The sequence below is a fragment of the Ranitomeya variabilis genome, chromosome 3, assembly GCF_051348905.1.
Source record: "Ranitomeya variabilis isolate aRanVar5 chromosome 3, aRanVar5.hap1, whole genome shotgun sequence".
Lineage (NCBI taxonomy): Eukaryota > Metazoa > Chordata > Amphibia > Anura > Dendrobatidae > Ranitomeya > Ranitomeya variabilis.
In genome coordinates this window covers 362,364,908-362,384,739 of record NC_135234.1, presented here as the reverse complement: position 1 = coordinate 362,384,739, position 19,832 = coordinate 362,364,908, and the positions used below count along the sequence as shown (strand labels likewise).

The 19,832-nt window shown below is 45.6% G+C and overlaps 1 protein-coding gene across 2 annotated transcripts; it reads left to right on the top strand.

Moving 5' to 3' along the window:
• Positions 1 to 381: 381 nt before the first annotated feature.
• Positions 382 to 16,082, top strand: LOC143816009 (E3 ubiquitin/ISG15 ligase TRIM25-like). 2 transcript variants are annotated; one of them, XM_077295902.1, is made up of 2 exons: positions 382 to 512; positions 13,613 to 16,082. In XM_077295902.1, the coding sequence occupies exon 2, from the start codon at positions 13,619 to 13,621 to the stop codon at positions 15,173 to 15,175; it is 1,557 nt and encodes a 518-aa protein (XP_077152017.1). In that variant the 5' UTR covers positions 382 to 512; positions 13,613 to 13,618; the 3' UTR covers positions 15,176 to 16,082. The 2 variants fall into 2 exon arrangements, with proteins under 2 accessions (XP_077152017.1, XP_077152015.1); XM_077295900.1 differs by lacking the exon at positions 382 to 512 and adding an exon at positions 8,732 to 8,817.
• The last annotated feature ends 3,750 nt before the right edge of the window (positions 16,083 to 19,832 follow it).

The following is a 19,832-nucleotide window of genomic DNA, read 5'->3' as shown; positions in this document are numbered from 1 at the left end:
TTGGCTTATAAATACTGAAGTAAAATACTGACCAAATACTGAACGTGTGAACACGGTTTTACAGGATTTCTAGAAGTACATGGATTGTCAAGTGGCTTCTGATATTCACAAGTATGGATGTGGGTTTTGAGCTTGTGTATTTTGGCCAAAATGTCAACCAATACCTTATGTAAGTTTTCATCTTTTTATTGCACATGCTTCCATTTTTATGCAGGATGCAGTGAGGCCCTTTAGTGCTGGTTGGTTGAATTGAGGTGTCTGTCTTGTGGGGTGCCCTTATATATTGCTGGGCATCCCGCCTGACCTCATAGTATAGGTGCTCTCAGTAACCTGTGCATGACGCGTACCTGTGTGACTGGTGCCCTCTACTAGTCTGTGTGCATTTCTAGGCCACCACCCCCTCCTGCTGGGTAGATTTGTGAGTGGTTCTAGTTTGCACCTGTGCTGCCCCCACCTTTATCAGGAGGGTTTCCTGCATTCTGTCAGTGCTTTGGTAATCTGGCCTGGTGGTGGTAAGACTGCTTCTTTTTCAGAGATGGGTTTTTTTTTTTCCGTGTGAGACACTCTGGTTATTCTTACCATTAGGCCACGTTCATATGTTCTGTATTTTACCTCAGTATTTATAAGCCAACATCAGGCGTGAAACAGAGGAAAAGTATAATAGAAACACGTCATCACCTCTGTATTTCTCACCCACTCCTGGTTTTGGCTTACACATACTGAGGTAAAATTCTGAACTTATCCATAGGTCAGTCTATCTATCTATCCTTAAAGACTAAAATACCTATACTAAGACACATGACTGAAAATTAGATTAAATATTAGTTTATTAGCATGATGGCACATATAAGGACAGTAAGAATTAAAATCTCTTAATAGAGCATGATACAGGAGATTAACAATATATAATAAAGTAACGTAGCAGTGTGAGGTGTAATTATACAGTAATGCCCAATAGGAGAAATAATAAAGCTGAGGTTCACTAGAGGATATAACCGTAATGATTTAAAATTATTTCATGACGCAAAAGATCAGATCCCTAGTGTTGACGTTTGATGACCATTCAGTATTTGACTCTTTAGTGAAGTAACCTACTGCAGAGCATAATACAAGTACATATACAGCACCAGGCTGTGAGGAATAATTACGGTAAATATGTAAAGTAACTAGTGCTAAAAGGATGGCAATGTAAAGGTGCCAGATAGTGCAATGGACTGCTTACCTTCTCTCACCACCTTGCCCAACGCGCGTTTCGCCACAGCTCAGGGACAAGGAAACAGAGGGAGTGGACTATTTAAGGCATGGACAGCCAATCGGAGATGCGGTCTGCAAATTACGAGTTCACCAGAGGTAGATGTGAGACCGTGATACCATGCATGGTACTTCTCAATCAACTTCCGGTGCCACAAAACACGCATCACACAGACCGGAGGTGTGAGGAGACTGCATTGCACAGAGGAACGCAAGTGTGATGGTGTCCAGTGTGAGGGTAAAGCGGAAAGGGAGGAGAGTGACAATGCTTTCCACCGTGGAACGCATGGGTGAAAAACGATGCTGAGCCGAGTGAGTGCTAAGGGGGTGAGTACCAATGGGAAAGAGGGATTATGTATGTAGAATGGTGTAAGACTAAATTAATGTGAGTGTGAGATAATAAAAGGTGAGTTGAATGAGTGAATTAAAAGGACAAGTGAAGTGGAATTAACCCCTTAAGCCCCGAGGGTGGTTTGCACGTTAATGACCAGGCCAATTTTTACAATTCTGACCACTGCCCCTTTATGAGGCTATAACTCTGGAACGCTTCAACGGATCTTGGCGATTCTGACATTGTTTTCTCGTGACATATTCTACTTCATGATAGTGGTAAAATTTATTTGATATTACCTGCGTTTATTTGTGAAAAAAAAAAATGGAAATTTGGCGAACATTTTGAACATTTCGCAATTTTCCAACTTTGAATTTTTATTCCCTTAAATCACAGAGATATGTCACCCAAAATACTTAATAAGTAACATTTCCCACAAGTCTACTTTACATCAGAACAATTTTGGAAACAAATTTTTTTTTTTTTTGTTAGGGAGTTATAAGGGTTAAAAGTTGACCAGCAATTTCTCATTTTTACAACAAAATTTACAAAACCATTTTTGTTAGGGACCACCTCACATTTGAAGTCACATTTAGGGGTCTATATAGCAAAAAATACCCAAAAGTGACACCATTCTAAAAACTGCACCCCTCAAGCTCATCAAAACCACATTCAAGAAGTTTATTAACCCTTCAGGTGCTTAATGAGAGCTAAAGCAATATTGAAGGAAAAAATGAAAATTTAACTTTTTAGTCATGAAAACTATCTTTTAGCAACAATTTTATTTTCCCAAAGGTAACAGGAGAAATTGGACTGCAAAAGTTGTTGTCCAATTTGTCCTGAGTACGCTGATACCCCATATGTGGAGGGGAACCACTGTTTGGGCGCATGGCAGGGTTCGGAAGGGAAGGAGCGCCGTTTGATTTTTTTCAACCTAAAATTGGCTGAAATTGACAGGAATCCATGTCGTATTTGGTGAGCCCCTGATGCCTAAACAGTAGAAACCCCCCCACAAGTGACCCCATTTTGGAAACTAGACCCCCTAAGGAACTTGTCTAGATGTGTGGTGAGAACTTTGAACCCCCCAAGTGTCTCACTAAAGTTTATAACGCCCGGGTGTGAAAATAAAAAATCCTATTTTTTGCCCACAAAAATGATCTTTTGGTCCTCAATTTTTTAATTTCCCAAGGGTATCAGGAGAAATTGGACCGCAAAAGTTGTTGTCCAATTTGTCCTGAGTACGCTGGTACCCCATATGTGGGAAAAAACTGTTTGGGCACACGTTGGGGCTCGAAATGGGAGTACTGATGTTTTGGAATGCAGACTTTGATGGAATCGTCTGCGGGCGTCATGTTCCGTTTACAGAGCCCCTGATGTGCCTAAACAGGAAAAAACCCACAAGTGACAACATTTTGGAAAGTAGGCCCCCAAAGAACTTGCGTAGATGTGCCTCCTTTGGAATAAATCTGTTTCCTGTAAATTAGTAGTGCATGGAGGTGTGGTACAATTTAAAGCAATCCTTCATACACTGGCCAGGTTTTTCGGGGCAGGTGTCGCATTGATAGATGGTGTCCTTGCGTATTCCTCTTTTGTAGCACACTCTGCACCTTTTTTGCGGCTTACCTTTTCTTCCAGTTGGCGGGACCACCCCCGGAAAATGCTGACCTGGTACGATACGTGTACCTTCAGTTCTAGAAGTACTGGGGCCCGCTCCTTCCCTCGTGCCAAACATCAGGGACTTAACCACTACCTCCTGGAAATGAAGGTACGACATATCGGTGTTGTGTGCACATCGTGACAGCAGGAAAGCGTTGAGCATTGCCATATGTATAATGTGCACGGACAGCTTTTTGTACCACACCCTGGCCTTTCTCAAAGCACTGTACGGTTGGAGGAGTTGATCAGAGAGATCAACGCCCCCCATGTTTTTGTTGTACCCCAGTACACAGGTCGGTTTGCTGACCTCTGTAGAGGTACCCCTTAAAGTGCTGAGGGAGCTGCCATCACCGTGTATGGTGGTCAATAGAAGGACATCCCTTTTATCCTTGTACTTGACCACCAGCAGGTGGTCGCTACATTGGGCTTTGCTCTCACCTTTTCTGAGAGTCTGCCCAAGTAGCGTCTTCGGGAGGCCTCTCTGATTTTTGCGGACAATACCACAGGCTGCGGTACCTCACGCAGAGAGAGATTTATAGAGTGGGATGCTGGTGTAAAAGTGATCGGTATAGAGGTGATAACCTTTATCCAGCAGTGGGTGCACAAAATCCCACACAATTTTCCCACTTATTCCCAAGATAGAAGGACACTCAGGCGGCTCAATCCTGGTGTCCTTCCCTTCGTAAACTCTAAAGCTGTGGGTGTACCCTGAGGTACTCTCACACAGCTTGTAGAGTTTGATTCCCTACCTGGCCCTTTTGCTGGGCAGGTATTGACGGAATTTGAGCCGCCCCTTAAAATGAATTAAGGACTCATCCACGCAGATGTCCCTTTGAAGCACGTACACTTTAGCAAACTTTTTGTTGAAGTGTTCGATGACCGGCCGAACTTTGAACAGACGGTCAAAGTTGGGGTCATCTCGTGCGGGACACCGTGCATTATCGTTGTAATGCAGGAACTTTATGGATGGCCTCAAAACGCGTCCGGGTCATGACCATTCGGAACACTGGAGTGTTATATAAAATATCAACACTCCAATATTGCCGAAGTTCAGGCTTCTTCAGGATCCCCACATGGAGGACCAGGCCCCAAGACTGCATCATTTCAACTGCATCTTCAAGAAACCAGTTAGAATATGATGAACCCGAGTTTTGGTCCAAGAATTGCCGAGCATACAAGTTAGTTTGCTCCACCATGAGGTTAACGAAATCCTCAGAGAAAAAGACTTTGAAAGTCTAGTTCTAAGAGGCCAGTGGTGTCAAACTTGATTCCTGATTCTGCCACAAAATCAGGAATCAGTGGCTCATAATTTTCGGGTGGCGAGGTCCATATGAGGTCCGCAGTGGGGTGCGCTGGTTCGTCATCAGTAATGGTGGGCGCTTCATCTTTATCAATGATGGGCCTTGCCTCATCTTCTGTCCTGCGGCGTCTGCGTGGTGGTTCCGCAGGGCCGGAGGAGGAAGATGAGGAGTGGGAAGAGGATGAGGAAGAATCGGAAAAATAAAGAAAAGTGGGATCCTCTCCCTCGCTATCAGTGTCGGAGGCAAGAAAATAATATGCCTCCTCCGCTGAATAGCGCTGTTGGGATGAGCGGGACTTTTTTTTATAAGTGTGGTGCTTGGGTGTACTTTATTGGTAACTATGTGTAAGTGTGGGGGGGATAGTGCTTGGTGCAAACTACTCTGAAAAGAAAAAGCTAAAGGTAAAAAAAAAAGCAAATGGGGGGGAAAAAAATACCTGTGAAAGAAAAGTCTAAAACAGCAGGCCCTAGCTCTGATAAGTGAACCGCGTCACTTATCAAAGTTCAGCGGCTGCTGGGTGTGCGAACGGAGATGTGAAGAAAAAAAAAAAAGAAAAGGAAGGCACGGGTTAGACGCGGCGGCTGGGTGAGCGCACGTAGATGTGAACAAAAACGGCAGGCACGAGAGCTTTGATAAGTGAACCGTGTCACTTATCAAAGTTCAGCGGCTGCTGGGTGTGCGAACGGAGATGTGAAAGTGGAGCACCCCCAGACGCAGGGCCGCGGGGTACTCGGTACCGGGCCTCTCTGTCTCAGTTCTTGGGTTGTCACGGTAGCTAGACCCGGTCCGTGACCCTGCTAAGGGGCGTACAATGAAAGATGAGATGATGGTGCGTGATGCAGGTCGCGATGAATAACGAGCACACAGGGTTGCAGTCTCTTTACCTCTTTACTGAAGGCTTCAGGATCCTCAATCCAGAGTACTGCTAACAGGGCTGGCTGAGACCGGCTGGTCCGAAGGCACCTCCAGAGTTCCCTTTGCACGTGGAAATCAGTGCCTACCTTCTAGCGCCTGTGTGTTGTAGTACTTCCCTGCTGAGCACCACGGGATAGTCCTCACAACTGTTGTGTCTGTTTCTGATGTTCTTCTTTCTCACAACTCGTATCTATTCTGATGTTCTTCTCCGTCCCCCAGATGATATGGATAGGACGCACGAGTATGACGGGTAGGCCTGGAGTTCTTCCGGGACCCTAGCGTCGCCCCTCTCCCACAATTGCCCCCTATGTCTGCTTAGGTGATTTAGGTGAGACAGCCAACCTATAATTAACTGTCCTGCCGTTGGTTTGAAGTAATGCGTGGAGCCCAATACTTCCTCGGCGTTCCGGCCACCGGCTATGCGCCTCAGTAGGATGTTGCCTCGATCTTACGGCACGACTCCTACTGGTATTATCTCCTTTTTGCTGTGATCTCATTTCTCACTTCTCCACAATAAACCTCGCTTCTTGTCCTTTCTTGAGTTACCGCCGCAATGAAGTGCAGGCGCGGTTCCTTAACGTTCTGTCTTGTTCGCTAGGCCTCTGTCAGGATCCCACCCCTGACAGGGACCCCCCTGAATCTTTCCCCGCAACACCCTCTGCCACAGGATGTTGCCTGGTTCCAACCCAGTCAGCTTCTGACTAACTTCCTATCCAACCCCCAGTTTTACCAGATTGTGAGGAGTGGCCTAATACATAGCACCCTTTGCTCCCCCTGGAGGCCAGACTGTGAAGTGTATTGGTGTCTGTGATACCTGGTCAGGTGAACTCCTTAAGTGCCATCGGACATACCATCACTCCCCTTAGTGGCGGAGCAACAGTACTGCAACGACCAGGACTCTGGCCTTTTCAGCTAATTAGCATGTCTCAGCTTCCTGATTGAGGGCTAGGCACATTTCCTGCCACCTGGCGATGTCTGGCGTATTTCTCGCAAGTCACACTGCTGGTCCGTGTGTAATCTGTATTTTTTGCGCACCCATAGACTTTCATTGGCGGATTTTTTGCACAATACGCTGACAGACGCAACATGCTGCGATTTTCTACGCCCGTAAAATACGGCTGCGAAATATACGGCAGATAGGAGCTGCCCCATACAGAATTATTGGTCCGTGTGCAATCCATTGTTTTTGCGCCTCTCATACGTCCGTAAAACTCTCTAGCATGACGCTGGCCTAACACATCGACACTGCAGGATAGACAGCTATCATCATGCATTGACACCAGTAGCGTAGGTACCGGGGGGTCAGAGGGGGCCATCGCCCCGGAGCTCCCTGCTCTGCCGCCCGCTATGGGGCTCCTGAGCAGGCCCGGGAGGGCCCGGTGCCAGTAGTGGGGCCCCTGCCCGTCGCCGCACTGATGAAGGAAGGAGCGCTGCGCTCCTTCTCCCATTATCCCCCTGTCAGCGTCTGGCGTCACCGACGCTGACAGTGGGCGCGATGACGTCACCACCCGGCGCCCGCTGTCAGAAGATGATCTGGAGGTCGGAGCACTGCTGGAACAAGGATGAAGAGAGGTGAGTATTTTTGTTTTTTTTTATGGGGACTGCCTTATACTTTAGTATCTTCCTATAAGGGTGCTGCCTTATACTTCAGGATCTGCCTATAGGGGGCTGCCTTATGCTTCAGGATCTGAGGATCTGCCTATATGGGTGCTGCCTTATACTTCAGAATCTGCCTATGGGGAGGCTGCCTTATACTTCAGGATCTGCCTATGGGGGGCTGCCTTATACTTCAGGATCTGAGAATCTGCCTATATGGGAGCTGCCTTATACTTCAGAATCTGCCTATGGGGAGGCTGCCTTATACTTCAGGATCTGCCTATGGGGGGCTGCCTTATACTTCAGGATCTGCTTATAGGGGGGCTGCCTTATACTTCAGGATCTGCCTATAGGGGGCTGCCTTATACTTCAGGATGTGCCTATAGGGGGCTGCCTTATACTTCAGGATCTGCCTATGGGGGGGCTGCCTTATACGTCAGGATCTGCCTATGGGGGGGCTGCCTTATACTTCAGGATCTGCCTATATGGGTGCTGCCTTTTACTACAGGGTCTGCCTATGGGGTGCTGTCTTATACTACAGGGTCTGCCTATGGGGTGCTGTCTTATACTACAGGGTCTGCCTATCGGTGCTGCCTTGTGCTATAGAGTCTGCCTATGGGGAGTTCTTTATACTATATGGAGTCCTATGGGGAGTGCATTATACTATATGGAGTCCTATGGGGAGTGCATCATACTATATGGAGACCTATGGGGAGTGCATTATACTATATTTAGGATGATCTGGTACATTATACTATATGGAGGCCATCATGCAGTGTGGAGATTAGTGAAGGGGCCATCTTACAGTGGAGCCATCAAACAGTTTGGGGGCTACTAAGGGGTCAGTATACTGTGTGGATGGTACTATATAGTGAGGGGGCATTATACTGTATAGGGGAGCTGTACAGGGGAGAGACTCAGGACATTATTAAATGTAAAGTGGGCACTTCTTGTTATAGGAGATCTCAGGTTACTATGACAATCAAAGGGGCACACATGGCAATATTACTTTCTAGGGAGCAAAATGTGGGCATTGTTTTCTAGGGCACTTGCACCTGGCATTACTATATTATAGAGGGGTGCTTTAAAATTTAGAAGGCACAGAGAACCGCACAGCAGGTGTAGTACTAGGGACACATACGGCAGCAGCGGCTCAGTATTGGGGTATCAGGGGCAGTAATAGGGGCACATACAGCAGCAGCGGCTCAGTATTGGGGTATCAGGTACAGTAATAGGGACACATACGGCAGCAGCGGCTCAGTATTGGGGTATCAGGGGCAGTAATAGGGACACATACGGCAGCAGCGGCTCAGTAGTGGGGTATCAGGTGCAGTAATAGGGACACATACGGCAGCAGTGGCACAGCATTGGGGTATCAGGGGCAGTAATAGGGACACATACGGCAACAGCGGCTCAGTATTGGGGTATCAGGTGCTGTAATAGGGACACATATGGCAGCAGCGGCTCAGTATTGGGGTATCAGGTGCAGTAATAGGGACACATACGGCAGCAGCGGCTCAGTATTGGGGTATCAGGGGCAGTAATAGGGACACATATGGCAGCAGCGGCTCAGTATTGAGATATCAGCAGGATGAGGAGTTTGTGCAGGTTGGGAATAGATGGTGATGGGGCTGGAATATGAGAATTGAAATGTGTCTTTGTTGTATTCTCTGCAGACGAGTCCTGGCTGGAAGAAGTTGTCATGTCGGTCTGGGCCAGATGGAAAAGACGGGAAAAAGTGAACGATTCCATCAGAGAACATCAGCAGTAAGACATTATCTGTAACTGTGCTGTGATCTCTTCTATGTTCTATAGGACTGGTATTTACCACTGACCATATGGTGGTAATATCTATGTTGGTCGTTATATCTTCAATAATAGCACGGTCATCATAAGAGGTTCTCCTCCACTATTAGGGCGCATCACTGAATTGTAATGAAGGTTACCTGGTTAAGGGCCCACTCAGAAGCTTCGCCCCCCCCCCCCGAACCAAAACCCTAACTACGCCTCAGATTGACACTAACATGTCACCACTTCTGTATTTCTCACCCACTCCTGGTTTTGGCTTACAAATACTGAGGTAAAAAAATAGTGATAAGTGAATGTGCTCGACACTCGATCAAGTGCTCCAGGACGCTCGTTACTAAATCATTGCGGGTGCTTGAGCGCCATGCCCAAGTCCCTGCCCCACATGTTTGGTGACTGTTAGACAACCAAGGAACAAGTGGGGATTGCCCGCCATGCATGGTAATCTCATACAAAAACCGAAAGAAATGTACTGGAATATAAGTTGGTGTGCATGCAGCGTGTAGGCGCATGTTCACATTGGCCACTAAAAAGACAAAAACTAAGTGAGCAAATACCCTTCAGTCAGTAAATAAATGGCAATAATGCATGAAAATAATTATTTTTCTTTGAGTTGGGCATTACATTTGTACTGGGTGTCCAATAGTCAAGGCTCCAGGCCTTCTCAGTCCTTATTCACATTTTCGCTATTTTAATGCTGGAGGTTAGGACTGTTCTGAAAAGGGTCACCGAGATGTGATGGCTTAAGTGTGGTTTTGTTTTTTATCAAAATGATGTTGGCTTAGTACCCTGCATTATTACTTTCTATTTTCTTACTGCCGGGTATTTGGTCACTTTGATTTTCTTAGGTTTTGACACTAATGCTGTAGCATTACTGTGGCCGGCCACATTGCATCATGATTGTATTTAAACCTGATGACGTGATGACACACTGTGTTCAGGGAAAGTTGTCCTAAGGCCGGTTTCACACGTCAGTGGCTCTAGGACGTGTGGTGCCAGTTTCCTCACGTACCGGAGACACTGACACACGTAGACACATTCAAATAAATGTGTCTCTGCAGATGTCAGTGTTTTCACGGACCGTGTGTCAGTGTGCAAAACACGGAGACATGTCAGTGTTCATGGGAGCACACGGACCCATTAAAGTCAATGCGTGCATGTAAACACGTACCGCACACGGATGCCGTCCGTGTGTTTTTTTTAAAGTCATGGGGTTAAAATTGAAACAAATTGTTTCAATACACGGGCACACGGACAGCAAACACGGACACACAGCACACGGATGGCCTACGTGCACACACTGACACGGATAGGTCCGGGACCGTTTCTTACGGTACCGGAAATATCTGGACCTGTGAGACTGGCCTAAGAGGGAGAGTGTAGTCCAGAGCAGGAATATAGTGAGGGTTTAACCCCTTAATGACCGCCAATACATCTTTTTACTGACATGAGATAAAAGCGAAAAGCATCCCCATAAAGGTGACAATCCAGCAGCTGTCGGCTCTACACTATAGCTGACAACTTGCTGCTGGCACCATCCATATCTGTTTAACCCCTTAGATGCTGCTGTCAATAGTGACTGCATCATGTAAATGGTTAACAGTGTGGGGGCTCCCTTTTTAACCCCATCGGCACCCTGAGATCATGATCATGTGGTCCTGATGTTTGCGATGGCAATTCACAGCCAAATAGCGGCCTTAGAGTCTGCCAGCTATAGCGGCCTGTTCAGAAGTTAGCGACATTTAGGTGATAAAAATACACTTTTTCATTCCTGTCATGTCACTTTGCATAAATTCCTAAAAATCACCTGAAGAGTTAATAAACTCGGTGACGGCAATTTTCAATATGTCGGAGTGCTGTTTTTCAAATGGTATCACTTTTGGGTTTTTTGCAATATTAGAACCCCTAAAGTCACTTCAAACTTGGATAAGTAGCTTAAAAAATAAATTTTGAAAATTACCATTAAAAAACAAAAAAAACCGAGAACTTACTGCTACATTTGTAACCCCTTTCTGACATGGGGCATAAAAGTTCGCCGATGTATGACACCCTCCCTTTGATGTGAGCCCACATCTTTTCAGGCACTTGCCAGCTGTTTTGAACAGCTGACATGTGCACGCAATAGCCGCAGGTGGAATCGCCAACCAGTGGCTGTTAACCCATTAAATACCACTGTCAAACTGACAGCGGCATTTAACACGCGCTTCTGGCAATCACGCCAGAAATCCCGCCAATCGGCGCCCATGTCACATGACTGCGGGTCACTCTTGGGTTGGCATGACAATCGGAGGTCTCCAGCAGACCGCTATGGTTGTAACCAGTATGTCTTTGGAGTGTGGGAGGAAACCGGAGTACCCAGAGGAAACCCACGCAAACACGGAGAGAACATACAAACTCTTTGCAGATGTTGTCCTTGGTTGGGTTTGAACCCAGGACTCCAGAACTGCAAGGCTGCAGTGCTAACTACTGCACCACCGTGCTGCTTCCATATAGGTTAGGACACAAACCCGTATGACAGGTAACTCGAGCCTTTTTACAGGGTCTCTATCACGACCCAGACTCTGTGTCACTGTGCCTCCTGGGTGTTAGGGAGAACAGGTGATGTATAATCCAGCTGTCCTGATGGCTTCTGCTATGTATCTTAGAGTCCCACAAAAGCCTCAGCCTTCCGGCTACCGGAGTCTGCGCTCTGCCAGGGAGGTAGCCCAGTCACAGCTGTCCTCCCCAATTGTCACTCTCCTGTGCTTCGCTCTCCTGCACGCTCACTAAACGCTGTTCTTCCTTCTTAGTTTCTCTGTTCATGAGCTGCAGACTCCCACGTCTGCTCAGCTATTCTCTCCGTTCCGTGACAAGCTCCTCTCTGGCTTTCTCTGACTCATGAATTTCTAGGAGCTGCAGCACTTTCTCGTGGCAGCATGGCCCCTCTGCTTCCTTCTCCTTGGTGTAAAAGAGTAAATATTAAAATATTATTATTAATTATTAATCCTATTAAGCTATAACTAGGTTAGCTAAAGATGGGGTATTTAGCCCCTAAAGACACACCTCTGCATTGCAGACTACAAGATTGGTCAAAAGTGTAAAAAAACAAACAAACAACCCCCCCCCCAAAAAAAACAAAAAACGGATGTACGCTTCCCTGCTTCACTTCACTTGCTTGGTTCCGGCTGTTCTTTGGCTCCTCGGTGTATGTCTGTCTTCTGAACTTCCGGTCCTTCGCAGTGCGCCTCTGAAGCAGGGAAGCGTACACCCAGCTACAGAGGCCAAAATGAGTGGCCAGTGGAGCGCCCCACCCAGGGCAGTGGGGTACTCGGTACCGAGTCCGGTCTCAAGGGGGAGGGATGTCACGGTGGCTGTGACCTGGCCCGTGGCCCTGAGGCTCAACGTTAAAGGGTTACGGTCTTTAAAGGGGAAAATGTTTGAGTCTGTCGTGACGCCACCTGTAGTGTTCGGTCAGCAGTGGGACAGACGCTGCATTGAAGGGGTCCTCTGGGGTATGTTATTGCAGCACTGATGGTACACTTCCTACAGGTGAAGCGGGGTCCCCAGGCGTCCTAAGGTTTATGGTGTTGATGACGATGGTATGTGCCGATGAATAAATGGAGGAGACAAGTAGTAAGTCTTTACCTGGTTTACTGTAGTTAGCAGGCCACAGTCCAGGGTACCAGGCACGGATGATGGTATAGCCCGGCTGGCCCAGAGGCAATGGTGGGTTTCCTTGTTCCAGTAGAGGTCCATGAGACTTTCCAACTAGTTAAAGGTGAGGTCCCTGCTGCCTGAAGTCCTGCAGAGTCCTCTATTCCCCCTGTCCTGAGACAGGTACCTGCATGACGGGCAGCTTGAGCCTTTTTACAGGGACTCTATCATGCCCCTGGCTCCTCAGGTGTGGGCCAATCACATAAAGTTCTTAGTCCTTCGGTACTGCCAAGTGTCATACAGTTCCACTAAGGCCTCGGGCTCCCGGTTCCAGGCTACTGTGCTCTGGCTCTTAGGGCGTCCTATCGCTGTTCCCTTCTGATCCCTGTTCCTCTCTTTTGCTCCTTCCCTTCTGGCTACTCCACATACAACCCTTCAGATCTTCCTCCTTCCAGAGGCTGCAGCTTCCTCATGGCTGCCAGGCCCCTCTGTCTGCTCTACGCCTCTCCTAGACGTCTGCTCTGCTTGGTCTCCCTGGACCAACGGTCTAGCTCCTCCTCCAGGTCAGGATACATATAGCTTAGGGAAGCTCCCCTGAATCCGGGTTTGAGCTCCTCCCCTCCTGGCCTGGATTCAGAATGTGTTGCATGTGTGTGCCTTACCTGGTGAAGAGAACTCCATTGCCTCTGAGCATGACATTACCTTCCCCGAAGGAAAAGCAACATCACTGCAGCAACCGGTCACCTGGGCTGCTGCACCAGCATGCGAGAGAATTACAGGAGCTTGCAATGATGTTGGCTCACACAAATTATCATGCCCACTGGGGTGTAATAACATGGAAAGAGGGCTGACTAGTCTGAGGAAACTAACGCCCCATCAACTAGTTAAAGCCCTAATTAGCATAGGAAAAGCAGACCTTTTATAAATTATTTTTCTTTTTTTTTTTTTAAACATTGATTTAACTGAGTAACATTATACAGGGCTGGTTAGGCAGAGAATTTAGTCACACATATGTGAATGCTACTGGGTTGGAGGGCACGTGGGACCTGACGGGCCCTTTTAAGCTTACCGATGCAGAATGTCTCGCCAACCTCAATTGTCACATGTTTAATTTCTCCTTCAGATAAAGATGGCTTCTTCTGGTCTAAGTGAAGAGCTAAGCTGTTCTATCTGCCTTAACATATACACCAACCCTGTAATACTAAACTGTGGCCATAACTTCTGTGAGGTCTGCATTACAATTTTATGGATCAGGCAGAAGGTATCTGGAGTTTACTCTTGTCCTGAATGTAGAGCGGAATTTGAAACTCGTCCTATTCTGCAGAAGAACCTAAAGTTGTGCAATATTGTTGAACATTATCGCTCTACTCAGGAAAATACATCAGATACCAAGATCTTCTGTACATATTGTGCTCCTTCTCTAGGTCCTGCGATTAAAACCTGCCTACGCTGTGAAGCTTCTTTTTGTGAACTTCATCTGAAGAACCACAGTAAGTCTACAAGCCACACCTTGATTGAACCTTATAATTCTCCAGAGGACAGAAAATGCCCTGTCCATAATGAACTTCTAAAATATTTTTGTGTTCGGGATTCTTCATTGCTGTGTACCAGCTGTACTATGAACTGGAAGCACAAAGACCATGAAACAGAACTGCTCAATGAAGCAAGCGAGAAAGAGAAAATGCGACTGAAAGCGTTCATTCCAGAGTTGTCTTCAAAAACGGATGCAGCAGAAAAAAAATTCTGGTCCCTAGAAAAAGATAGAAATGACTTTCAGCAAAAATCAGTTGGCCTAAAGAAAAGAGTCACATGTCTTTTTGGAGATATCAGAACTGAACTAAATGATCTTGAAAACATCGTCCTTGCAGAAATCACTAAGCAGGAAATCTGCATTTCCGCATCCTACTCTGAATTCATTCAGAAGTTGGATAAGCAAATACAAGACATGTATAGGAAAAAGCATCACATCGAAGAGGTATGTAAAATCACAGATCCATTGATGTTTCTGAAGCAAGATGCCATAAAAACTGACTTTGAGCAAGAGTCTCCATTTTATGTTGGCAATTTGAATATGGAGTTAATAACTGTGACTTTGATGAGTGCATTGTACAAGTTGTCTGAAGTCATTCTTAAGGGGAAGAAAAAGTATGACTTTAATCTAGGAGACTCTGCAGATCTGATCTTGAATGTCAATACAGCAAACAATTATATTGCTCTTTCACACGATCTGAAAACAGCCACCGATACTGACCAAGAAAAATCTCGGCCCCATCACCCTGAGAGATTCTTCACTCAGCAAGTTTTATCCACCAAAAAGATTACTTCTGGAATACATTATTGGGAAATTCAAACCAGTGATTATGGAGACTGGAGAGTTGGTGTCACTTATAACAATGTGAAGCGAAAGGGTGATAACTCGCTTATTGGGGCAAACTCCAAGTCCTGGTGCTTGAGATGGTGTGAAGAAGAACTAACAGCAGATGAAGATGATGTATCGTATGGCGTGAATTCTTCTCTACCAAGCCCAGATATTGGAATATACCTAGATTATGATTTTGGAGTGCTATCCTTTTACGAGTTGTCTGACTCTGTTAAACACCTCTATACATTTTATTCTGATTTCCACAAACCTCTTTATGCAGGATTCTATCTAAACGATGATGCCTGGATTAAAATTGCAAAATAAAATGTGACTAAGGAAGAAAAGCATCGGTATTTAAATTTTTAAAGGGGGTTGTCCTGTATTTTGTGAAGTCTGCTCTCACTCGCTCTATGAATCATTTTTATAGTGTGCATACCGCATGCAGTAAGGATTCTCTCGTGTCTGCATCAAGAGTATGTGTGTGGTGACATCACTGCAAGTATGGGATTTAAATACTTACAGCCATATTCCTAATAGACTTGCCTAGCTTCTCTTAACACACTTGTACTGAGAGTGGCTGAGCCTGTCTATTCAGAATGGGGCCTGAAGTATGTGAATCGCATACTTGTGATCACATGACCATCCACTCTCTGCTGATACTGAAGAATACTAACTGCGTGCAGTGCATATGCTGTGAAGATTCAGAAGTCAGCAATCACACGGAGTGACTGCAGACTTATAGCAAAACAGACAAACCCTTTTGAAGAGAACCTGGCAGCATTATGCATGTTCAAAATAAAAGCGCTGTTATACTGATTCAATAGATGCCTTCAGTGAAGAAATTCCACAGCGTTGTTGTTAATCATCATTGAAAGTCTGGATTTCCAAAGCCTTGCTAACATTGGTGTGGGACTGTGGGTAGGGTCTTTGACTCTGCCCTGGCCCCCCTACTGCCTCTGGTGTCTATATTCTGGTCATAAATTATCTGCCATCTTAACTGTGAGCAAAGCTTGCACAGATTAATCTTGCGGCGGCATTCAGGAAAATGTCTGCGGTCGAGGCGCATGCCCAAACTGACCTCTGGTGGTCTTCAGTAAAATGGTGGTGTATGAGCAGATTGAGATCTCTGCCCTTCATTAACCATTTTCCTGAAACCCATTGGGAGCTAAATATGTGCAAGCTCCACCTGTGGTTAGGACAGCCCCAGCCTGAAATTTAAATGGAACCTGTCACCCCCAAAACTGAAGGTGAGCTAAGCCCACCGGCATAAGTAGCTTATCTACAGCTTTCTGTAATGCTGTAGATAAACCCCCGATGTACCCTGAAAGATAAGAAAAAGGTTAGATTATACTCAACCAGGGGTGGACCGATCCAATGGGCGTCGCCGTCTGTTCCGGGGCCTCCCATCTTCATAGGATGACGTCCTCTTCCTGTCTTCACTCTGCGGCTCCAGCGCAGGCGTACTTTGTCTGTCCTGTTGAGGGCAGAGCAAAGTACTGCAGTGCGCAGGCGCCGAGCCTCTCTGACCTTTCCCGGTGCCTGCGCACTGCAGTACTTGCTCTGCCCTCAACAGGACAGACAAAGTACGCCTGCGCCAGAGCCACAGCGTGAAGACAAGAAGAGGACGACATCGTAAGAAGATGGGAGGCCCCGGACCGGACCGCAACGCCCATCGGACCGGACCTCAGCGGGACCGCCCCTGGGTGAGTATAATCTAACCTCTTTTTCTCATCTTTCAGGTTACATCGAGGGCTTATCTACAGCATTACCGAATGGTGCCGGTGGGCTTAGCTCACCTTCAACTTTGGGAGTGACAGGTTCCCTTTAAAACAGGATGAAGATGCAAGCAGCGGAGGGGATAGGGCAGAGTTGGAGATCCTATCTACAGTCCTTCCCCAATGCACTGAAACTTTAGGAAACCCCACAATCTACTGAGGAATAATCAACAACCAGGCTGCACATTGCTTCACTGAATGTGAATCCGTATAACAGCACCATTATGGCCAGAATTTATTTTAACATGCATTAACCTGATAACTGCTTACTTGTTTAAGGCTTAAAGAGAAGCAGACCAGTAACCCTAGCTTTATTATGGTTCACTTTCTGATTGTTCCCATTCTAAATGAAAGACTAATGCTTAACCTTGAATTCTGGCAAAATTTAGATCTTTTTTTCATGATTTTGTCCAGTGTAAATAGCTGTTGGTGTATTTGTATGGAAATCTGTCTCTTTGTACAACTTTCAAATATTATATAATGCATTTTCCATTATTGTGCAAGAGCTTTTTTTTTCTGGTCACAAAAAAAGATTCCTCAGGCTGGCAAACCCCTTTTACTCCTATTACAAGCACCCTACTAGGATTTACTCAGGTAATGGAGAAGGCGCTCACTCTTTCCCAGAGTAATTTTAAAAAGTTACCGCTGTAAAATTTTAAAATGATTTTGCAGCAGTTTTCAAATCGAAGTGGACAAGTGCGAACTATAGAAGACCTTGCACAGCAATACATTATTTAACAATTCAAACAAGAAGAGTGAGGGTCCTGCTTGCAATCTATAAGACATAGTGGGATACAAGGTGCGTGTCGTTCCTGGTCCAGTGATGTTTATATTAAATTCCAATAAAGTTGCATGAACTAGTCATCAGCCAGTATCTGTACAAGTCCAGATACAAAGTGCTGTTAAGTGCATGGAGGTGTGGGTGGAAACAAATGATGTATAGGACCAGATTCTGATGAAACTTTGGGAATGGAGAACTGGGAATTAGGGTTGAGCGAAACGGGTCGTTCATTTTCAAAAGTCGCCGACTTTTGGCTAAGTCGGCGTCTCATGAAACCCGATCCGACCCCTGTGCTTGTCGGCCATGCGGTACGCGACTTTCGCGCCAAAGTCGCGTTTCAATGACGCGAAAAGCGCCATTTCTCAGCCAATGAAGGTGAACGCAGAGTGTGGGCAGCGTGATGACATAGGTCCTGGTCCCCACCATCTTAGAGAAGGGCATTGCAGTGATTGGCTTGCTGTCTGCGGCGTCACAGGGGCTATAAAGGGGCGTTCCCGCCGACCGCCATCTTACTGCTGCTGATCTGAGCTTAGGGAGAGGTTGCTGCCGCTTCGTCAGAAGCAGGGATAGCGTTAGGCAGGGTCCACTAACCACCAAACCGCTTGTGCTGTAGCGATTTCCACTGTCCAACACCACCTTCGGTGTGCAGGGACAGTGGAAGCTATTTTATTTATTTTTTTCCTTCAGCGCTGTAGCTCATTGGGCTGCCCTAGAAGGCTCCGTGATAGCTGTATTGCTGTGTGTACGCCACTGTGGAAACCAACTGCTTTTTTCAAAGCACATATCCTCTTGTTCCTTCCTTTCTGCACAGCTATCTTTTTTGTTTGTCCACACTTTTTATTTAATTTGTGCATCAGTCCACTCCTATTGCTGCCTGCCATACCTGGCTTACATTACTGCAGGGAGATAGTAATTGTAGGACAGTCCCTGTTTTTTTTTTTTTGTTTTTTTTTTGTGGAAGATTAAGATTGGCATTTCTGCTACAGTGCCATCCCTGTGTGTGCCATCTCTCACTGAGTGGGCCATAGAAAGCCTATTTATTTTTTTCCTTGATTTGTGTTCTAAAATCTACCTCAACACAAAAACACTACATCAATCAGTGGGAGAAAAATATTGGCCTCAGTCAGGGCTTGTGTGCCACTCCTGTGTGTGCCATCTCTCATTCAGTGGGCCATACAAAGCCTATTTATTTTTTTGTTTTTTTTAATATTATTGGGTTTCTAAAGTCTCCGTGAAAAAAAAAAAAATACATAAAAAAACAGTGGGAGAGTAATATTGCCCTTTCAGCTTGTGTGCCAGTCTTGACTCCTGGGTGTGCCACCTCTCTCTCTCTAATTGTGGGCCATAGAAAGCCTATTTATTTTTTTCCTAGATTTGTGTTCTAAAATCTACCTCAACACAAAAACACTACATCAATCAGTGGGAGAAAAATATTGGCCTCAGTCAGGGCTTGTGTGCCACTCCTGTGTGTGCCATCTCTCATTCAGTGGGCCATACAAAGCCTATTTATTTTTTTGTTTTTTTTAATATTATTGGGTTTCTAAAGTCTCCGTGAAAAAAAAAAAAATACATAAAAAAACAGTGGGAGAGTAATATTGCCCTTTCAGCTTGTGTGCCAGTCTTGACTCCTGGGTGTGCCACCTCTCTCTCTCTAATTGTGGGCCATAGAAAGCCTATTTATTTTTTTCCTAGATTTGTGTTCTAAAATCTACCTCAACACAAAAACACTACATCAATCAGTGGGAGAAAAATATTGGCCTCAGTCAGGGCTTGTGTGCCACTCCTGTGTGTGCCATCTCTCATTCAGTGGGCCATACAAAGCCTATTTATTTTTTTGTTTTTTTTAATATTATTGGGTTTCTAAAGTCTCCGTGAAAAAAAAAAAATACATAAAAAAACAGTGGGAGAGTAATATTGCCCTTTCAGCTTGTGTGCCAGTCTTGACTCCTGGGTGTGCCACCTCTCTCTCTCTAATTGTGGGCCATAGAAAGCCTATTTATTTTTTTGCTTTTTTTAATATTATTTGGTTTCTAAAGTCTCCCTGAAAAAAAAAAAAAAAACATAAAAAAACAGTGGGAGAGTAATATTGCCCTTTCAGCTTGTGTGCCAGTCTTGACTCCTGGGTGTGCCACCTCTCTCTCTCTAATTGTGGGCCATAGAAAGCCTATTTATTTTTTTCCTAGATTTGTGTTCTAAAATCTACCTCAACACAAAAACACTACATCAATCAGTGGGAGAAAAATATTGGCCTCAGTCAGGGCTTGTGTGCCACTCCTGTGTGTGCCATCTCTCATTCAGTGGCCCATACAAAGCCTATTTATTTTTTTGTTTTTTTTAATATTATTGGGTTTCTAAAGTCTCCCTGAAAAAAAAAAAAATACATAAAAAAACAGTGGGAGAGTAATATTGCCCTTTCAGCTTGTGT

Excerpts from the sequence above, each read along its gene's own strand:
- LOC143816009 (XM_077295900.1), top strand. The coding sequence starts at position 8,770 with ATGGAAAAGACGGGAAAAAGTGAACGATTCCATCAGAGAACATCAGCA. Across the intron at positions 8,818-13,612 it reads TCCATCAGAGAACATCAGCA|ATAAAGATGGCTTCTTCTGG; the intron begins GTAAGACATTAT and ends TTTCTCCTTCAG.